General features: G+C 40.0%; 2 protein-coding genes across 2 annotated transcripts; both read right to left on the reverse strand.

Moving 5' to 3' along the window:
* Positions 1-4,038: 4,038 nt before the first annotated feature.
* Positions 4,039-14,681, reverse strand: LOC145492070 (cytochrome P450 27C1-like). The gene is made up of 9 exons (XM_081471385.1): positions 12,769-14,681; positions 10,259-10,452; positions 9,189-9,473; positions 7,931-8,028; positions 7,022-7,188; positions 6,793-6,868; positions 5,909-6,065; positions 5,159-5,202; positions 4,039-4,662 (listed from the first exon to the last, which is right to left on the reverse strand). The coding sequence occupies exons 1-9, from the start codon at positions 13,203-13,205 to the stop codon at positions 4,552-4,554; spliced, it is 1,569 nt and encodes a 522-aa protein (XP_081327511.1). The 5' UTR covers positions 13,206-14,681; the 3' UTR covers positions 4,039-4,551.
* Positions 14,682-14,692: 11 nt separating this feature from the next.
* LOC145492071 (1,25-dihydroxyvitamin D(3) 24-hydroxylase, mitochondrial-like) lies at positions 14,693-19,205 on the reverse strand. The gene is made up of 2 exons (XM_081471386.1): positions 16,542-19,205; positions 14,693-15,279 (listed from the first exon to the last, which is right to left on the reverse strand). Exons 1-2 carry the CDS (start codon positions 16,958-16,960, stop codon positions 15,072-15,074), a joined length of 627 nt encoding a protein of 208 aa, XP_081327512.1. The 5' UTR covers positions 16,961-19,205; the 3' UTR covers positions 14,693-15,071.
* Between the last annotated feature and the right edge of the window lie 99 nt (positions 19,206-19,304).

Genomic DNA, 19,304 nt, shown 5'->3' on the forward strand with positions numbered 1-19,304 from the left:
TCGTGGAAAAATCGCTCTCAGAGAAAAACTGATTTGGAAATAAACAATTCGCAGACACGATTTTGTTGCTTTTACGTGAAACTAGCTACTGTGCACCAAATTTGACGGCAAAGGCACAAATTCTTTTTCAGTTTTAGCTTTCAAAAGGAACAAAAATATGATTGGGAGGTCATGTCATTTAGACGACCTGAAAAATTTGACGATTCATTTCATTTCAAAATTCTAGTTGCGGTGTGATAGTCAATTCTGTAAGCTTTAATTTCATAGATGGATTTAGGTATCTACAGTTCAATAAAGCGGACGCGCTACATCCCTTAGACGCGAGACACCTTTCAATTAAAGGTGCTCTTAACGTCTACGGTAACCTAAAAATGACATCAAATCGTAACTCTTGAGGGTTCAAAAATGCGTCAAACGGCATTAGAACGTGTCTCTTCAATGTTTAAAAATTTTTGTTTATTTCCACACTTACAGACACTTACTTAAAATGCAACCTAGTTGCAAACAAGGTAGTTACACGATTACACCACTTACATTACAGTACTTTTTTTCCATCCCGCTTCCACTTTTGAATATAACATTACTTAGACGAGATTAACTCCTTTTATAATGATTACAGTAACGGCCCTCTATTTCTAGTTTACTTTGAAAACGCTTTTAATGTTACACATTACTTATATTTCTTCTAAATGATAATATCATTCACAATTTTTTTTCTACTAGTCAGCACACGGTATTGCATATTACTGGTGTCTTTTCAAAATTTAGCGCCCATCCCTTGCAGCTGTCCTAGTCGTTGTGCCCTCTCGCAAAATTCGTTTTGCCTGGCCTTTCACGAAAACGCTTATTGTCACATTAATTATAGTGAAACGTGAGGCAGATACGCACAAAAGTGCTTTTATTCATTGTTTTTAGCCATTACATTTTACTTATCGGTGTTGCAGTAAGGTATCACTAAGTACTCACTACATGAAATAACTATTTTCGAACTAATGTTTGGAAACTGTCAACTAATTGGCCTTCGGAGAAAACCAGATAAGTTGTTTGAAAAAACCGTGTCAGCTGTGATAACAACGACTCCAAGGCGTATGACATGTTTTACTTGCAGAAGTTTAGAAGACCTAAAATTGATCTGATGCCTTGTGTATTCTGAGGGCTGCCCTAATGTTTAAACTGTTGACAGCAGTTAATTAAAAAAAAAAAGTTTTTTTGCAGGTCGGTTGCCAAGACTTACTTGCACGCATTAGACATGAAAACAGTGCATCTCTGTAGCGACTAGAACTTTCTTTGCTTTTGGGTGTTACGTTTCTCCGTGACCCCTGGGAATTATGCAACCCATTCTTCATTATGCGTAGTTTTTTTTTTTTTTTTTTTTTTATTTTTATTTTTTCCATTTTCGCCAGTGCTTGTTAGCACTGAAAGTTCGATCCGCTGGTTTCTACCGCGTTTTCCTTAGCTCCCAAACTGTTGAGTACCCTGAGGTAGAAATTCTAGAATTCGAGTCGCCACAGTTTTTTGAATGAATGTAGGTCTAGTAAGCGCCACACACACACACCCACGATCACCTTTGTTTCTCTCGTGCTTACGCCCAGCATGATTGAACTTTTGCATTCAAACTGTGACCTCTGTAGCGCTTACTAGACCTACAATGTCCACCTACATTTGTCCAGGCTTCGTATTGTTTACTGAGTGAGAACTATTTTTCGATCGAGAAAACCTGCCAAAACTTGCAAGTGTGTTACTGTGAAAAGCACACCGTTCCTCGAGGGATTCCTGCACTCGTCATGAGAATCAAGCGAACCTTTTCTAGCGTTTGTTAGTTTTATACTAAAGCAAGAGAAGATCAAGGTAAGAGCGAATTCCCCGAGGCCTTTCCTCCAAGGTAATCTGTCTTAAGTTATTTTTAGACATGGTACCCAGTTCTTCCGCGATTGTTACTCGTGCGATGCGTGAATGTTTTCGTGGATGATTTGTTTATGTTTCGTTTCGTTTCAAGGCAAAAGAAAACCTCCAACGCTGTGAGGATGTGATTGCGTGCTCTAATAGCAGCTCTATTATGTTCTAACAGCTAAACGGCTTTTGCTATGTTTTAATACGTGTCGAAACTTTAACAGAAGATGAAATAAAAGGGAAATGTCTCCTGCAATGACATTAAAACTGAATGAACGTCAGAGAAATGAGCAGCCAATTGTTTTCAGAGTAAACGAACGTCTGAACACAACGCAACCGAACAAACAGATGGTTGAAAGTGCAGACAGACACTCGCAGCCCAAACAACAAAAGGGAGTTTAAGGAACAACTACCACTACACCGAAGACAACGCCGATTAAAGAACGAATTTATATCCAACCTAGGAATCTCGCAAGAAGTAGATTCATTCAGTCTGTCTATCACTGGCAGAGAAACCCAAAACAGAATATGTAAAACAGCGTAAAATTTCCAAAAGAAATAGTTCACGTTCTCTTGAACTAATACCCAGATCAAATGGGGCCTTTCACGTTGTTCTTTTGTGAGGAGCTAAGGAACAGCAAAGAAATGAACAAGGAATTATTTTCTTGCTAACACCGAATGAACGACAAAAGAATAAACAGCCACACAAGCACAAAGCAAACGAAAGCCAACGAAAGCCCGGCCGAACAAAAAGACAGCTGAGAGTACCGAAAACATGTGTTATGAAAGGTCTTTTGAAAATCAAAACGTTCAGATTAAAGGACTTTTCACCCTATTTCCTGCCATTTCGTCTCAGGTAGTTGCGAGAATGTCCACGCATCGCTCGAGTATCATCTTCGAAAGAAATATAAGGCCTCTGTGGGGGATTCACTCTCTCACCTTGATCTTCCCCTGACTTGGGCCAGTTATTTTCCAAACCTTAAGTTCGGGTGATTTGTTTCAAAACCAATCAGAGAAAGTCATGTTATGTTGAAAACTCGAGAAAAAGTTTATTTAATTTAGCATACCTGCTTGACATAAATAATCATTTGGTCATGTGTTGCATGGCAAACAGGGATCAGCTTTGTGAATTATTTTTGCTAGAAAAAATAATAATAATTTTTGGATAGAACGTTAGTTGGGTGCTTTTCTTTTAGAAAGGGCGCCCAAATGCAAACAGGCCCCGCGGATTTACCGTCGATTAAACACCGCGGATTTAACCCCGCGGATTGAACTCTAAGATGGGGCATTTTCGTGATTTGTCATGTTTTCTCTACCATTTCAAGCGGAATTTCGCGGAAGTTAATGGAAAGATTGCTAGACGTGTTCCATCATGAAAAGTTGTGGCTCGCATTTGTTCTTTTTATATTCTAATTCTGTAATGTTCAGTCAACTGCTATGATCAATCTGTGCGCCAAGAAATCGATAACGATAACGATTTTTTAAAAAGTTTTTTAAATCGCGAGTAACATCAAGCGGTTTTTTCAATTGATGAAGGCTTAAGAGTTAGCCGAAACGTCTTGTTCCAAAATATACAAGTCAGTGACAAAAAAACGGCACTTTTATCGGCTAAATCGATAACGAATCTGTATGAACTACAGAAGAGCAAGTTTTCTTAATGAAGCTTCGTAACCAGTTTTCAGTGAGATGATCATGAAAAAGCGATAAATTAAAGCTGGAAAATACCAACCGGATTGCGCATATGATAACCACTACAGAATATTACGACGAACGTTAGCTGCGAACAATAATCGAAAGAAAATAAATTAGCTCGATTATATTATCTCCAATTCTACTTGAAATTTAATTTTTTTTTTTTTTTTAAATATTTTAATCATTTAATCTTTGATCTTCTTTATTTTACTACCAATATACAAACATTGGTTTGAATACATTGATTAAAACTACTTTCGTCACAATGTATTACTTAACCTTCGGCTACAAGGCATTCTTGGCTGAAAGGAGACTGAATTCGATCTTATGTAGTGACATAACCGAATAGCCCTTACTCAGGCTTCGCGCGGTTATCCAAACGAGAGAACGTTCGGGGAATGTTTTTTGACTAGTGATATCGCCACAGGTTGGGGCTGGCCACTCCTTTCCCGTCACCCTCTTCACCCTTTCTTTACGTTAGGAAAAATCAGGGTTAAGTGGTATTTTATCTTCATGCCTGTCGTACTCTTCTGCGCGTGTACGGCGATTTGATATTTGGACTGACGTTAAACCAATTTTCAAAGTTGGCTTCCGTAAAGAAAATCCTTTTCCAACAACCTTGTGGGAAATGTAAAATTCATCGTAACAATGTGCAAGGAATTATATGTCATATAAGAGAGTTTTCACAGCATTCTTTTGTATTTTTCGTTTGAAGAAGGTATGCAAAGCGGTTTGTTTTAAAGGGTCAAAGGTGGGACGATGAGGTTTTCAAAGACAACCTGTTTTTGTTTTTAATTCGCTCGACAAAATCACAAATTATCCTAGCCGACCCGAGGCATTTACTGTCCTGTGATTAGTCGAGTTGTATTTTCTACTGTCAGTTTAAGTCATACATTCCCATTAACACGTGACACAGGCCCTTGAATCTTGTCTGCTGCTGTTTAGCCTAACGACTTCACTGGTTGGAAATTACTCGCGATCGATAAATTTTATCTTTATTGGTCTGTCGGGCATCAGATGAAATTTGACCGTCTCCTTGACTGGTTGCTCGTGGTATTCCAGAACAAACCGCTGGACCAACTGCAATCATCAATCAAATAACGTTTAGAACAGAGTGATGAAAAACTTTACAAGATCTGAAGAGGCCTTTCCTAAAACTACCATAGTGATCTTTCATGTGCAGGTTCAGCCTCGTGACGTCAGAGTAATCATTTCTTTCTCCTTATGTTCGAGTGGTACAGCTGAATTCAAAGTAGATGAAGCCAGCTTAGGTTTTAATGCCGCATAACCTGAAATCTTAGTTCTGAGTCTGATGGCAACTGCACTGTAGGTTACAGATTAACTACAAACAAAGGAAAAACCAATGTGTACTAGTTCTTTCTCCTGAATGCAGTCTAATTTTTCAAATTATAGTTTTAAGTGTTGTTTGCATGGCACATGCAGGTGATGCCAAGAAATAAGGGTGTGGCAAATGCATACACTTTAATAGTAGGCTGTGTTGTTTTTAACAACTACGAAACAGCCAATCTGGTCTTCCTAAAAATAACGATTTGCTTCGCTAAATGACTTAAATTACCTTTGCCGTTAACAGGTAAATCTCTGCTTCAGCTATACGGCGACCTGAAGAAAATAAGGCACAAGTTCAGTATCAAAGAGAATTTGTGCAAAAATTATTAAACTCTCCAGAGCTCTTACGCAACTTGTTTTAGTGTTCTCTGATTTAGTGGATGTACATGTTGCGCTTGTAGTTTCTGGCTAGAGAGCAGTGAAATATCTATTTATAAATATTTTATCTTTTAACTCCTTTTGTCTAATAGTTGCCCTTTTAACGAGCCACCTCCAAGTATATATGAATCAAGCCCTTTGCACTAATTAAGACGTTCTGGATAGAGGTTCCTGGAATCTCAGGGCGCTCTTCATATGATGCAAATTCTAAATTTTGGCAAATAATACAAATTTTAAATTTTTCGGAAGTTCGAGTGATGAATGGAGCAGCACTTTCCAGAATTTCTGGAAAAGGGGCAACCTGGAATTTTCAGAAAATTCCATTCCATTTGACTCTCTTTTTGAATTTCCGGAATTTCCGGTTTAATGGTTCGCTTTTCAGAAATTCAACAACTTTCAGATTTACTGGAAAATTTCCCACGAAATGTTTATTCTATTAGTCCCCGCCTTAGCTACAATTGTGCTCCAACCCCCCCCCCCCAACCCGCTCCCCACCACGCCTAAAAAAACCAACAGAAACAAAACGTAATAAAAGATAAGAATTTCCCCATATCAATCTGTCAACCACTTTCAGATTTCAACAGGGGAACAGCTCGCTCACCGATGCACATGCGTGTTCCGACTCCGAATGGAATACTGGCAAATGGATGGATCTTTCCCAAGTCATCATTAAGCCAACGTTCAGGTCTAAACTCCAAAGGGAATTTAAATAACTTCTCTGAGCGTCCTGACAGGTAATTGGAATACATTACAATCGTCTGCAGTAAAAGATAATTGAGATCATGATGAGTTGTTGACTGATTGAAAGATTAATTGATTGAAGTCGATAGATGCTAGTAAGTTATTCAATGGTTTGTGGAAGCATTCCATGTAACATCCCGCGAGCAACTATGATTTTCTTTTTTATCAGCGGGGAATCTCTGCTTACAACATTTGTTTCATTAACATGAACGCATACAGTTGGTGATGGGGCTCCAAAAATATCAACCCTGAACACATTGCAAGGCATGGTACGATTAGCAAGCCATGAAACTCCTCTGGGCTCTGGAAGCTGCAAGTCCTTTTCAGTTGTCATATGAAAGAAACCTTCCAAACGCTTAGCAGATTTGCGTATGCATTGAATGGAATAGCCGACGTACTTGGCAAGGTGTGTCAAAGCTTACCAAGGCTTCATATTGATTAAGGGCACATGTTTTAGCGTTAAATTTGAAGGACCCGAGCAATGCTCACAAGCAAGCTATTGACTCACTGAGGCAGTTATCAATGGAATGGTTGCTTAACAGGCAAAATTATCACCAAAAATGGCAGATCTGTCAAAGTAACTGTTTACCATATTTTGCTGTGACAATTTCCCTAATCGGGGGCCAAGCTAATCGGAGTTCGCATAATCTTGTTCCTGGAGTTGGACGAATTCGTCCAGTTTGTCTACGATAATTTTTAGGCGAATCATGCCCAATTGAGCAAACCATCGGCTGGAGCACTCACCCCTGACGGAACCTTGTAACCGGACAGCACGACATCTTGGGTCAGGCGGCGTTCCCAACGGATTGCTGGATGCAACCTGGTTGGAGAAAACAAACACGTGATTACCACGTAGCATCCGTAAGCTACTGATTGTGTAAGCAGTGGGATTTACTAGCACTCAAATGCAGAAGGTCGAGTACAGTAAACTCATCATTACACCAACGGCTCAATTGATAATTTCGCTTATTACCTCATACTTTCCTTGACACAAGCCTTTAGATAATCCAATTTTGCAAAGGTGTCCGGGGTGAAGTCTCCATGGGGCCCAATCAGGGAGGTAACTTCTTCATACACTTTCTCTTGCACCGCAGGATAACGCGCCAAATCGTAAAGAAGAAATAGCAAACTTGTGGATGTCTTTGAAAGCAAAAATCATTACAAACGTTGTTAAAACAAAGAAAGTTTGGGCACAAAGAACGTTGCAGGTTACAGGTCGTTATTTTGATTGTTTATTAGTATGCCTATCGTTCGAGCTAAATAAGTAATGAAAAACGAAATTCGGAAAATTAAAAATTAGCCGTCGTTGTCCACGTTCTCCAAACTACGTAGAACTCTGTAATTTCACGTTGTTGTTTTGTAGAGGACGTCTAAAAAAGGTACCAAGATTTATAACAGCATGTGCACAGCCATTGCTCTGCTCATTTAAAAGATCTTTATTTTTTGGCGACGTGCATAGTCATTATTCTACTTATTTAAAAACACTTTGGGTAGGCGACGTTCTCGTTGCCGTGTCCGTGTCCGTTTGCGACGTTAAGTGTGTAATGACTGGGATGGGATAACCACCAGGATAGGATAAGGGCAGAGGAAGTCTATCCTCCTTGTAGGCAATTTTCCCAGAGTTATCACAGCTCAAGTTTCTTTAAGATATGTTACCGAGTTCTTTCACGGGTAATGTTACCACGCGCGTAACGCGTGGATGTTCTCGTGGAGGGTGAAAATGCGTGTAAAGCCGCTTAGATTCTGCATGTGAGCAAAATCCGCGTCAGAGAAATGGCTTGTTTCCAGACCCTTCTGGGATTTCCGACACTTGACAGGGATTACCTTGACAGTGAAGTACAAGTTATGAACGAACAAGTACAAATATTTTGACGGTATTTACCGTTTCCACTCCTGCTCTAAACATAAAAATGGAATTGACGTTAATCTCCTGTGGTGTGAGTTCTCCTTTTAGGATGAGGTACGTCAACAGAGGTACAGCTGCAGTGCAAGAAGATATAAACGATCCTAAGATCAAAGCTAGGGAGATATTCGAGTACTCCGTAGTCTGAAATTCGTCTCCTAAACCTTTGCTTTATAATCAGTTCATGGGCAGGGTCAGGTTCCCTGCTTTCTTGCATTTTTGTTTCGTTCTCTTGGAACACCCCTTTCCATAAGATATCGCATTACTTATTATTATGTGAACTTTTGCATTTGAGTATTGTGTTGCATCGACCTCACTGATGATAAGACAAGATAGGGTTAGTTCGATCCCTTAAAGCATGAACAGTCAACTGGAATACATTTGGTGGATTAAATTAAAGAAAGCGATTTCCGTTAACATTGGAGAAGCGGATCAGGGCTGGGTTGTTCAAAAGCCGGTTAATGCTAACCCAGGATTAAAGGTTAACCAAAGTATAACTTTTTCTTGTAGAAAAATGTTTTTTTCTGCTTATGTTTTGTGTAGTCTGAGATTGTTAAACTCAAAACTGAAGGACAAACAGCATAAACAGAAAACCTCACCGCAAAGTTACAAAAGTCAAATCAAAATTCTCGCTAATCCTGGGTTACCTTAATCGTCCTTTGAACAACCCGGCTATGAGTTATTTAATCCTTTAACATTCTTGTCATTCTGATCTGTTGCGCTTTATTTCGTCCTTGTTCACACTAACGCATCTCCACTCTAACGTGCCATGATTTTGATACGATGAGACCTGCCATCCTCACGCTCGCTACAATGAATACAAAAGCTATTTTTCTGTTTTAGTGTGGACGGCAAACACGATGCTGACGTCAAGATGATCACGTGATCTTAGACCAGTCACTCACAGCCATTGATCAAGTAGAACACTGCGCATCGTTTTCCTCGTTTTAGCGTAGAAAACATGAAAAACGGTACTGAGGATGGAAAACGTTTGAGGCGTCTTTGATTCGAAGAATCTGATTTCGAATATAAATGGCGGATTGATATGGTCAAGTCTTTAGCAACTATATGCATACATTAGATAAAATAGATAAACTCAACTAAAATGTCAAGAGAAAAGGGTATACCTATACTACTTTACAACAAACATAATTACATTTAAAGACTTTCCAAAAATAATATGCAAGGGATTAAAAGCAAAAAATATTATTGTAAGACACTTCTCTTGATAATTTACCTTGATTCTCAACAAATTCGTCACCCTCTTCTGTGAATTTTTTCAAATCAGCAACCTTCTTGTCCACAATCTTTTGACCAATGCTAAACAAGGTGTCTTGCGTTTTACAGAATTTTCTGTAGGACGGCGTTGTCACGAATCTGTAAAGTTGGCTTTCCCATCCTCTATTCAAATATCCAAGGTATTTGAAACCGTCAAAAGTAGCTTGAATGACCTTGATTATATCCTGGTTGGGTGGATCCTCATACAATCCAACCCTTAGATCAAACGCCATTGTTCCCACAGCTAAGACACGAAAAAATAAGAATTGACAAAAGTAGTAAGGAATCAGACAATTAAGACTCGTCACCTTTCTTTCCCAACGCAGCAAATAGCTTGGAGTATTAGCTCAGTGCATGGGTCGATCAGTCAATGATCTATTTAATTTAGAAATTCAACTTCGTGGTTTAAAAAAATACTCTTAACTTATATTCGACCACTGAGTTACACATGACCTTCGGAAACCAGGGCGCGCGGTTTATTGACGCTGGGACAATGGTGGGGTCATTAACCGAAGAAAAGAGTTTGATTATAATTTGAGACCAGCTTGAAATGAAACGAAAGGAAGGCTGACGGGTGTGCTGTTAGCCTTCTGGTCCGTAGGCTTGGGCCTACAAATCTGATCACTACACCCGTATTTTCACAATATGCAATTGAAAAACAATTTGTTGAAGGACAGTGTTCAAGTCCGTCAGATGAATCAGGTCGCAATTTTGAACGTGTCCCGGGATTGACCTGGCAATTACAACTACCCTGTCGTGGTGATAATATCAAGGCTCCTCCAGTGAGGTAAAAACTCTGGGTGCGAGTGCGTCTAGATAAAGAAATGATCGGAACATTGATTGGCCCATCCTGTGTTAATGACAATTTGGATGCTTGCTAAACAAAATACACTTAGAGTTACCAAAAGGTTTAGGACAGAAAAAGAAGCATTTTCGAGGGTGTTTATCCGAAAAAATTCAACAAGAGTATATGCCAAGCCTCTCCGCCCGGATACAGGTGCGCAATTGAATTTAATTACTCCTGCTTACATTCGGTAGCATACTTCGCTAGTTCTCCTTCAAGATTTGGAATGACGTCATCCTCTCCTCGGATTGCCACCATGCGCTCTATAGCATCTCTTGCAACGCTATTAAAGTTGTCCAGATTCTCGCGTATGTCCTTAGGTCGTAGCATCTTGGACGCTAAAGCCTTTCGTAATCGGCTCCACTTCTCGCCATCCGTTCTGCATGACAACAATAAAGAACAAAATCCGAGCTAGTGCTGCCAACTCAACAGCGTTCCTTAAGGAGACATTTGTGACGTCCCTCCCTCAGTGCAGTAGCCGAAGTGAGAATGCGTCAAGACTAAAAGTCTCTCGCAAACTAATCACAAAAAATGTTCAAAACGGATTGAACATTTATAATCAGACTATCCTCGATGCAGATGAATAGCGAATTGAATAGCGATTTCGAAAAGAAAAAGTTGTTCCAAAATTTTGTTCCCCCCCCAAAAAAACATTTTTTTCCGAAACATGAAAATTCAACATTTCCGACCATTTGCAAAACGGATTTTGAAACAATTTTGCTCTAATTACTCCTTGATTTACGTTTAAATCATGAAGAAATATGCACATTGGTAGCTATATTTTAACATAGCAACGCCTATAGGAACAGCTGCTTACAGTCCAAAAGTACTTACAAAATGGATTCAATTCAGTATATTTTAATTACACTTTGCAGGAAAGCCATAGAGATATGAACTTATAAGAATTTTGCATCATGGTCCTGAACTTTTTTTCCTGTACCACCTTACACGCCCCTTATACTTGATTAACATATCTATGACCGGTGCCTATTCGGTTATTCAATGGAACATTTATGTCAAAGAAACCTTTCTAGGTATCCCTCTCCCTTCACAAAGCTGCTTTTTTTTTTTTCTAAAAAAAATAGTTTTGACTCGAGTATAAGACCACCTTAAAAAGACCAATTTTGATATATTAAAATTCCACAAACTCTGTAGTTATTCCCCAGAGCCTCGTACTGAGGTCTATTGTTTTAAGCTGAATTTTAATATATCGAAATTGGTCTATTGCCTTAGCTTGCAAAGTTTTCGGAAAATTTGAAACTTGTTCAATAGCTATCGAGATGCGAACCCGTCAACCAAGAATTCCCGAAGTTTAGACTACGAGTAGTCCCTCTTTCGCTTAGTCCGTCGTGCGTGACGCGAAGGAAAACCGCGAGAAAAAAATGGCCGCGCGAAATCCTGGAGGCGAGGAGCACGCGAAAGGAGGGACTACCGCCTAAGCCCAAGAGTTTGAATTATGCGTTGCTCTCACAACGCAAAAATATGATTGGCTTATGTTAGGAGCGTTGATAACGTGTTGTCAACATTCGAGATACCTGTGACGTCTTGCAGGAATGTTTTGGAACCGAAGCAAATCGAAGCGGTACCAGAGCAAATCGAAGCGTTGGAATCGCGCTTCGCAAGCCGTGATGTTCTTGCGAATCTGCCAACAGGCGCTTTGGAAAGATTTAAATTTATCCAGTGTTTTGTTTGGCAAAGCTTTCTGCCTCCACCCCGACTGCGAGCGTGTTAGTGATTTCGCCGCTCAACAGCATCGTCTAAGTCAGCGAATATAAATTCACTTAGCTTGGCCTTTCTGCCGTCCATTTGAAAGATTGAACCGGACTCTCACTTGACACCGGACATTCACCTGAAATTTTCCGCTGCTATCGGCAAACATTTCACCGCAGTTGGATGATCTCCTATGTATAATGTATAATGTATAATGTAAATTCTCGGTTGAAAGTCAATTGAAATTTTCGCAATAACTTTTAGACGCAGCGAAAATCGTTACAAGAGACCTCATTCGCCGTCTTTTTAAAACTTCTTCGACAGTTTCGCTGAACGAACACTGAACGAAGATATACTTCTCACGGCATATGTTTTTGCCTGGCTACTTGAAGAGTAGAGTAGAGCAATTTTATTCAGATCTCCCGGGGCTATTGATAACAGGCGATAATAAGAGGACGTCAAGATGAGAAATCCTACACCGAAAAATCACTCGGCCGTGAAAGGGCAAACTCTTGGGCTTAGGCGGTAGTCCCTCCTTTCGCGCGCTCCTAGCCCCCAGGATTTCGAGCGGCCATTTTTTTCTCGCGAATTTCTTTCGCGTCACGCACGACGGACTAAGCGAAAGAGGGACTACTCGTAGTCTACCCGAAGTTCTGCGAGGGAAATATGGTGGAACAGAAATGTTCGGTAAGAAATTTTCCAAAATGTGGAAAAACCTCACGAGGACGACGAGGTTGTCCTCTTCCCCGGATATTCCGGAAAAAAAGATGTTCCGATCCACTCCTCACTGGACAAATTTCCGGAAATTCAAACAGTTAATTTATTCGTCGTGACAAGTCACGAAATGTTGGCGGACGCTTTGTCAAGCGACGGATGGCCTTACAAAGACATTTTACGGTATATCTTTGATTAATGTACATAAAGCAAAGCGAACCTGACTAACTACATGTTGGGAAGTTTCTTTTTTTTACTCTAATTTACTTACAAGCTCGCCAAACCTTCCGGTAGTTTCCTGCTATTCATGTATTCCCTCTGGGGTTTGAAAAGATCATCAGATCGTACGGGAAATCTTCCATCTCCCTTGAAGACGGCTTCTACATCGCTTGGGTCCTCAAAGAAGACTACCGTTCTTCCCATAACTGTCTTCTTGAATATTGGCCCGTATTTCGCGAAGGCGTCTCGAAGAGCGGCCATTTGCTCATCGAATTTGACTGTTTTCACAAAGCTGAATGCATCATCGCCAAAATATGGTAAACCCCATGGTCCGGGAATCTCGTCGAAGGAACGAACACCTTCCGGATGGTCTGTATTGCCTTTTAAGAGATACCTGAGCAAGTTGTGCAGTTTTTCAAAAGGATTCAGCAACCAAATCACGACTAAAATGAACAGGGCCGAGCAGACCATATAAAGAGCTTCGTACATATTGTGTGTGTGATTTTAAAATTGTCTCGTAAGTTTGCGTGACCTGAACAGCATTACAATAACAAGACAGCAAATGCAAATGAAGTGAAGTGAAGTGAAGTGAAGATTTATTTGCCACTCATCTATTACAACAGTGTGATATATAATAAATAACATTTTAGAATAGCAGGAGATCCCAGCAAGCTCATACAAGCTTTTCTAATGAGATCCCCCCATTATATAACATGATAAATCATCCCTAGTCCGGAAACTGTTCTCAAAATGGCTGTCAAAACAAATTCAACAGTGATGAGTAATATCAGGAATGGACTGGAGTTTTTGCACGTAATAGCCGGAAGGCGTTCGCGGATTCGTTAATACGCTGAGATCCTTAAAGCCAAAAGTTTTGTTGTTCAGGGCCGGTTTGTTCGAAAGCATTAAACGTTAACCGAAGTATTATTTTTTTCTTGTTTAAAAATGTTTTTCACCTTTAACGTTTGGTGTAGTTTGAGATTACTACAGTTCAAAACTGGAGGGCAAACAATATAAACTGAAGACCTCACCAAAAAGTTACAAAACGGAAATCAAAATTCTCGCTAACCCTGGGTTAGCTTAAACGGGCTTTGTACAACCCGGCCCTGGCGCCATTTTCGCATTACCGAACACCTGGATAAGGCTAATCTCGTCTTAAATTAGAATCGTTCTACTGTCTACTAGAGATTGTTGTGTAAAGCAAGAATATGGTTTCAAAGGCATTTTTCTTGAATGTTATTTTAGACAGACATGTACAATGTCTACGCATATCGATTGTAGAGGGTTAGCCACGCAATATCTCACAAGAGGACGATCAATTACCGTACCCAGTAATATACACCGTTTATGTTACAATAGCTTCAAAAATTCTCGAACCGCTCATTGGCTAATTTTCATTGTCGACAAGCGGACAGACATATGAATTTATTATTATAAACAACAACAGCACCAACCAATTGACGTCAGTTTTTCATGCTTCTGGCCTGTTATTGACAATGGATTTCGTCATAACAATGTCAATCCACTCGTGGATCCACAGCTACCTGGACAGTTTTATGACGAAATTCACGATCAAAAACAACAATAATAATTTCTTAGCAAAAATTGTGTGCGCAATTTTAAGATCAGAGCAAAGCAGAACTCGATGTATGTCTTGTCGCAATATTCCTTCATGTCTGGAACGTCTCGCCTTATAGAGCAGCCTATTGGCGTCGCCCGCGCTAACGGTGTATACGGTTTGTTTGCCCGCGAACAGGCTCCCGGAGAGGGCGAAAAAAACATTCATTGCGTGCCAACTAAGATATAGCTATATGAAGCCTCCCTTCGTGGTTTAAAAAAATACTCTTAACTTATATTCGACCACTGAGTTACACATGACCTTCGGAAACCAGGGCGCGCGGTTTATTGACGCTGGGACAATGGTGGGGTCATTAACCGAAGAAAAGAGTTTGATTATAATTTGAGACCAGCCGTATTTTCACAATATGCAATTGAAAAACAATTTGTTGAAGGACAGTGTTCAAGTCCGTCAGATGAATCAGGTCGCAATTTTGAACGTGTCCCGGGATTGACCTGGCAATTACAACTACCCTGTCGTGGTGATAATATCAAGGCTCCTCCAGTGAGGTAAAAACTCTGGGTGCGAGTGCGTCTAGATAAAGAAATGATCGGAACATTGATTGGCCCATCCTGTGTTAATGACAATTTGGATGCTTGCTAAACAAAATACACTTAGAGTTACCAAAAGGTTTAGGACAGAAAAAGAAGCATTTTCGAGGGTGTTTATCCGAAAAAATTCAACAAGAGTATATGCCAAGCCTCTCCGCCCGGATACAGGTGCGCAATTGAATTTAATTACTCCTGCTTACATTCGGTAGCATACTTCGCTAGTTCTCCTTCAAGATTTGGAATGACGTCATCCTCTCCTCGGATTGCCACCATGCGCTCTATAGCATCTCTTGCAACGCTATTAAAGTTGTCCAGATTCTCGCGTATGTCCTTAGGTCGTAGCATCTTGGACGCTAAAGCCTTTCGTAATCGGCTCCACTTCTCGCCATCCGTTCTGCATGACAACAATAAAGAACAAAATCCGAGCTAGTGCTGCCAACTCAACAGCGTTCCTTAAGGAGACATTTGTGACGTCCCTCCCTCAGTGCAGTAGCCGAAGTGAGAATGCGTCAAGACTAAAAGTCTCTCGCAAACTAATCACAAAAAATGTTCAAAACGGATTGAACATTTATAATCAGACTATCCTCGATGCAGATGAATAGCGAATTGAATAGCGATTTCGAAAAGAAAAAGTTGTTCCAAAATTTTGTTCCCCCCCCAAAAAAACATTTTTTTCCGAAACATGAAAATTCAACATTTCCGACCATTTGCAAAACGGATTTTGAAACAATTTTGCTCTAATTACTCCTTGATTTACGTTTAAATCATGAAGAAATATGCACATTGGTAGCTATATTTTAACATAGCAACGCCTATAGGAACAGCTGCTTACAGTCCAAAAGTACTTACAAAATGGATTCAATTCAGTATATTTTAATTACACTTTGCAGGAAAGCCATAGAGATATGAACTTATAAGAATTTTGCATCATGGTCCTGAACTTTTTTTCCTGTACCACCTTACACGCCCCTTATACTTGATTAACATATCTATGACCGGTGCCTATTCGGTTATTCAATGGAACATTTATGTCAAAGAAACCTTTCTAGGTATCCCTCTCCCTTCACAAAGCTGCTTTTTTTTTTTCTAAAAAAAATAGTTTTGACTCGAGTATAAGACCACCTTAAAAAGACCAATTTTGATATATTAAAATTCCACAAACTCTGTAGTCATTCACCAGAGCCTCGTACTGAGGTCTATTGTTTTAGGCTGGATTTTAATATATCGAAATTGGTCTATTGCCTTAGCTTGCAAAGTTTTCGGAAAATTTGAAAATTGTTCCATAGCTATCGCGAGCGAACCCGTCAACTAAGAATTCCCGAAGTTCTGCGAGGGAAATATGTGGGAACAGAAATGTTCGGTAAAAAATTTTCCAAAATGTGGAAAAACCTAACGAGAACCACGAGGTTGTCCTCTTCCCCGGATATTCCGGAATAAAAGATGTTCCGATCCACTCCTCACTGGACAAATTTCCGGACATTCAAACAGTTAATTTATTCGTCGTGAAGAGTCATGAAATGTTGGCGGACGCTTTGCCAAGCGACGAATGGCCTTACAAAGACATTTTACAGTATATCTTTGATTAATATAAATAAAGCAAAGCGAACCCAACTAACTACATGTTGGGAAGTTTCTTTTTTATTCTAATTTACTTACAAGCTCGCCAAACCCTCCGGTAGTTTCCTGCTGTTCATGTATTCCCTCTGGGGTTTAAAAAGATCATCAGATCGTACGGGAAATCTTCCATCTCCCTTGAAGACGGCCTCTACATCGCTTGGGTTCCCAAAGAAGACTATCGTTCTTCCCATAACTGTCTTCTTGAATATTGGCCCGTATTTCGCAAAAGCGTCTCGAAGAGCGGCCATTTGCTCATCGAATTTGACTGTTTTCGCAAAGCTGAATGCATCATCGCCAAAATATGGTAAACCCCATGGTCTGGGAATCTCGTCGAAGGAACGAACACCTTCCGGAAGGTCTGTATTGCTTTTTATGAGATACCTGAGAAAGTTCTGCAGTTTTTCAAAAGGATTCAGCAACCAAATCACGACTGAAATGAACAGGGCCGAGCAGACCATATACAGCTGAGTTACATCAGGGGCACCCAACGACCGTTTTCTCTCGAATGCTGTTAGACGCTGTTTTAGGCTATCTGGAGTACTTTTAAAGCTCTGTAGGTTAATTTTAGGTTGCACTAAAAAAATTTTATCTGTTCGGATATTCTAGGGGAAATTGAGTATCCTCGAATTTATTAGGGCTTTTTTGTCCATTTCCCGAAAACCTTAGGTCTTATCGCCTTTCCGAAAATGATAGCTGGCCTTTTTTCGGTACCCAAAACGACATTTTCAACAGTCCGAAAACAACAGACATTAAATTTCTCATATGACGAAAGTTCGAGGTGCCAATTCTCTCAAGAAAATCAGAGGGGATTAAAGGCCTTCCGAACAGATAATTTACCGAAACGATCCGTTGGGTGCCCCTGTTACATCCATATTGTGTCTGTGATTTTAAAATTGTCTCGTAAGTTTGCGTTACCTGAATAGCATTATAATAACAATGCAAATCATCCTTAGACCGGAAACGATTCTCAAAATGGCTGTCAAAACAAATTCAACAGTGATGAGTAATATCAGGAATGGACTGGAGTTTTTGCACGTAACAGCCGGAAGGCGTTCGCGGATTCGTTAATACGCTGAGATCCTTAAAGCCAAAAGTTTTGTTGTTCAGGGCCGGTTTGTTCGAAAGCATTAAACGTTAACCGAAGTATTATTTTTTCTTGTTTAAAAATGTTTTTCACTTTTCACGTTTGGTGTAGTTTGAGATTACTACAGTTCAAAACCGAAGGGCAAACAATATAAACTGAAGACCTCACCAAAAAGTTACAAAACGGAAATCAAAATTCTCGCTAACCCCGGGTTAGCTTAAACGGGCTTTGTACAACCCGGCCCTGGCGCCATTTTCGCATTACCGAACACCTGGATAAGACTAATCTCGTCTTAAATTAGAATCGTTCTACTGTCTACTAGAGATTGTTGTGTAAAGCAAGAATATGGTTTCAAAGGCATTTTTCTTGAATGTTATTTTAGACAGACATGTACAATATCTACGCATATCGATTGTAGAGCGGCTAGCCACGCAATATCTCACAATGAGGACAATCAATTACCGTACCCAGTAATATGCACCATATATATTACAATAGCTTCAAAAATTCTCGAACCGCTCATTGGCTAATTTTCATTGTCGACAAGCGGACAGACATATGAATTTATTATTATAAACAACAACAACAGCACCAACAAATTGACGTCAGTTTTTCATGCTTCTGGCCTGTTATTGACAATGGATTTCGTCATAACAATGTCAATCCACTCGTGGATCCACAGCTACCTGGACAGTTTTTATGACGAAATTCACGATCAAAAACAACAATAATAATTTCTTAGCAAAAATTGTGTGCGCAATTTTAAGATCAGAGCAAAACAGAACTCGACGTATGTCTTGTCGCAATATTCCTTCATGTATGGAACGTCTCGCCTTATAGAGTAGCCTATTGGCGTCGCCCGCGCTAACGGTGTATTGCTTGTTTGCCTGCGAACAGGCTCCCGGAGAGGGCGAAAAAAACATTCATTGTGTGCCAACTAAGGGTCCGGACGCACTGGACTGACAAAATTTGTTTGGCCCTTCCAAAAATCTCGACAAAATTTGTCTCTGCCAAATTTTTAATTTGTCAAGTGTGGGCGAACTGAATCACAGCAAAATATTTGTAAACCACAAGAGTCAATCACATGGAAATTAACACCATCGCTTGCGCGCTTTCAATTTGATTACATGTAGTCGTGAAACTTGCTCTTGTACTTGTACGCGGCTGACTCGGGCGGACCTGGAGATGCAGCTGGAACGTTAACGTAGACTTGGGAACCGTAACAGTTGTACTGTGCGAACGGATCGTCATGGAGCATACCGAAGTACGAATCTTCCATGTTTATTGTTGATTGCCGCACAAATATAAATTTAATTTTGGCGGACTTCGGACTGAAATACTCCGACTAAAAGTAGAGATCAAATTTTCTTGATTGACATTTTCCTTCAAATCATGGCCTGTAAATTGACAAATCTGTCAGATTTCACGCCTGACAAAAATTTGTCCTGCTCCGAGGCAGGACGACGGTGTCTCTGAAGTTTGGTAAGCCTTGGCAAAATTTGGTAGGTCTAAAAATCACCGGACGCACTTGTCTCAGGGAATTGATGACAGATTTTTTCGTAAAATAAACAAAAATTTGCCCAGTGCGTCCGGGCCCTAAGATATAGCTATATGAGGCCTCCCGGTCGAGACGGTTTTGTTTTGTCTGGTAGCTTCAGTTCCGTTCATCACGCAATCGTTGCTGCATGCCAAACGAAGCTATATAGCGTCACTAATCA

The sequence above is a fragment of the Orbicella franksi genome, chromosome 7 (assembly GCF_964199315.1).
Source record: "Orbicella franksi chromosome 7, jaOrbFran1.1, whole genome shotgun sequence".
Lineage (NCBI taxonomy): Eukaryota > Metazoa > Cnidaria > Anthozoa > Scleractinia > Merulinidae > Orbicella > Orbicella franksi.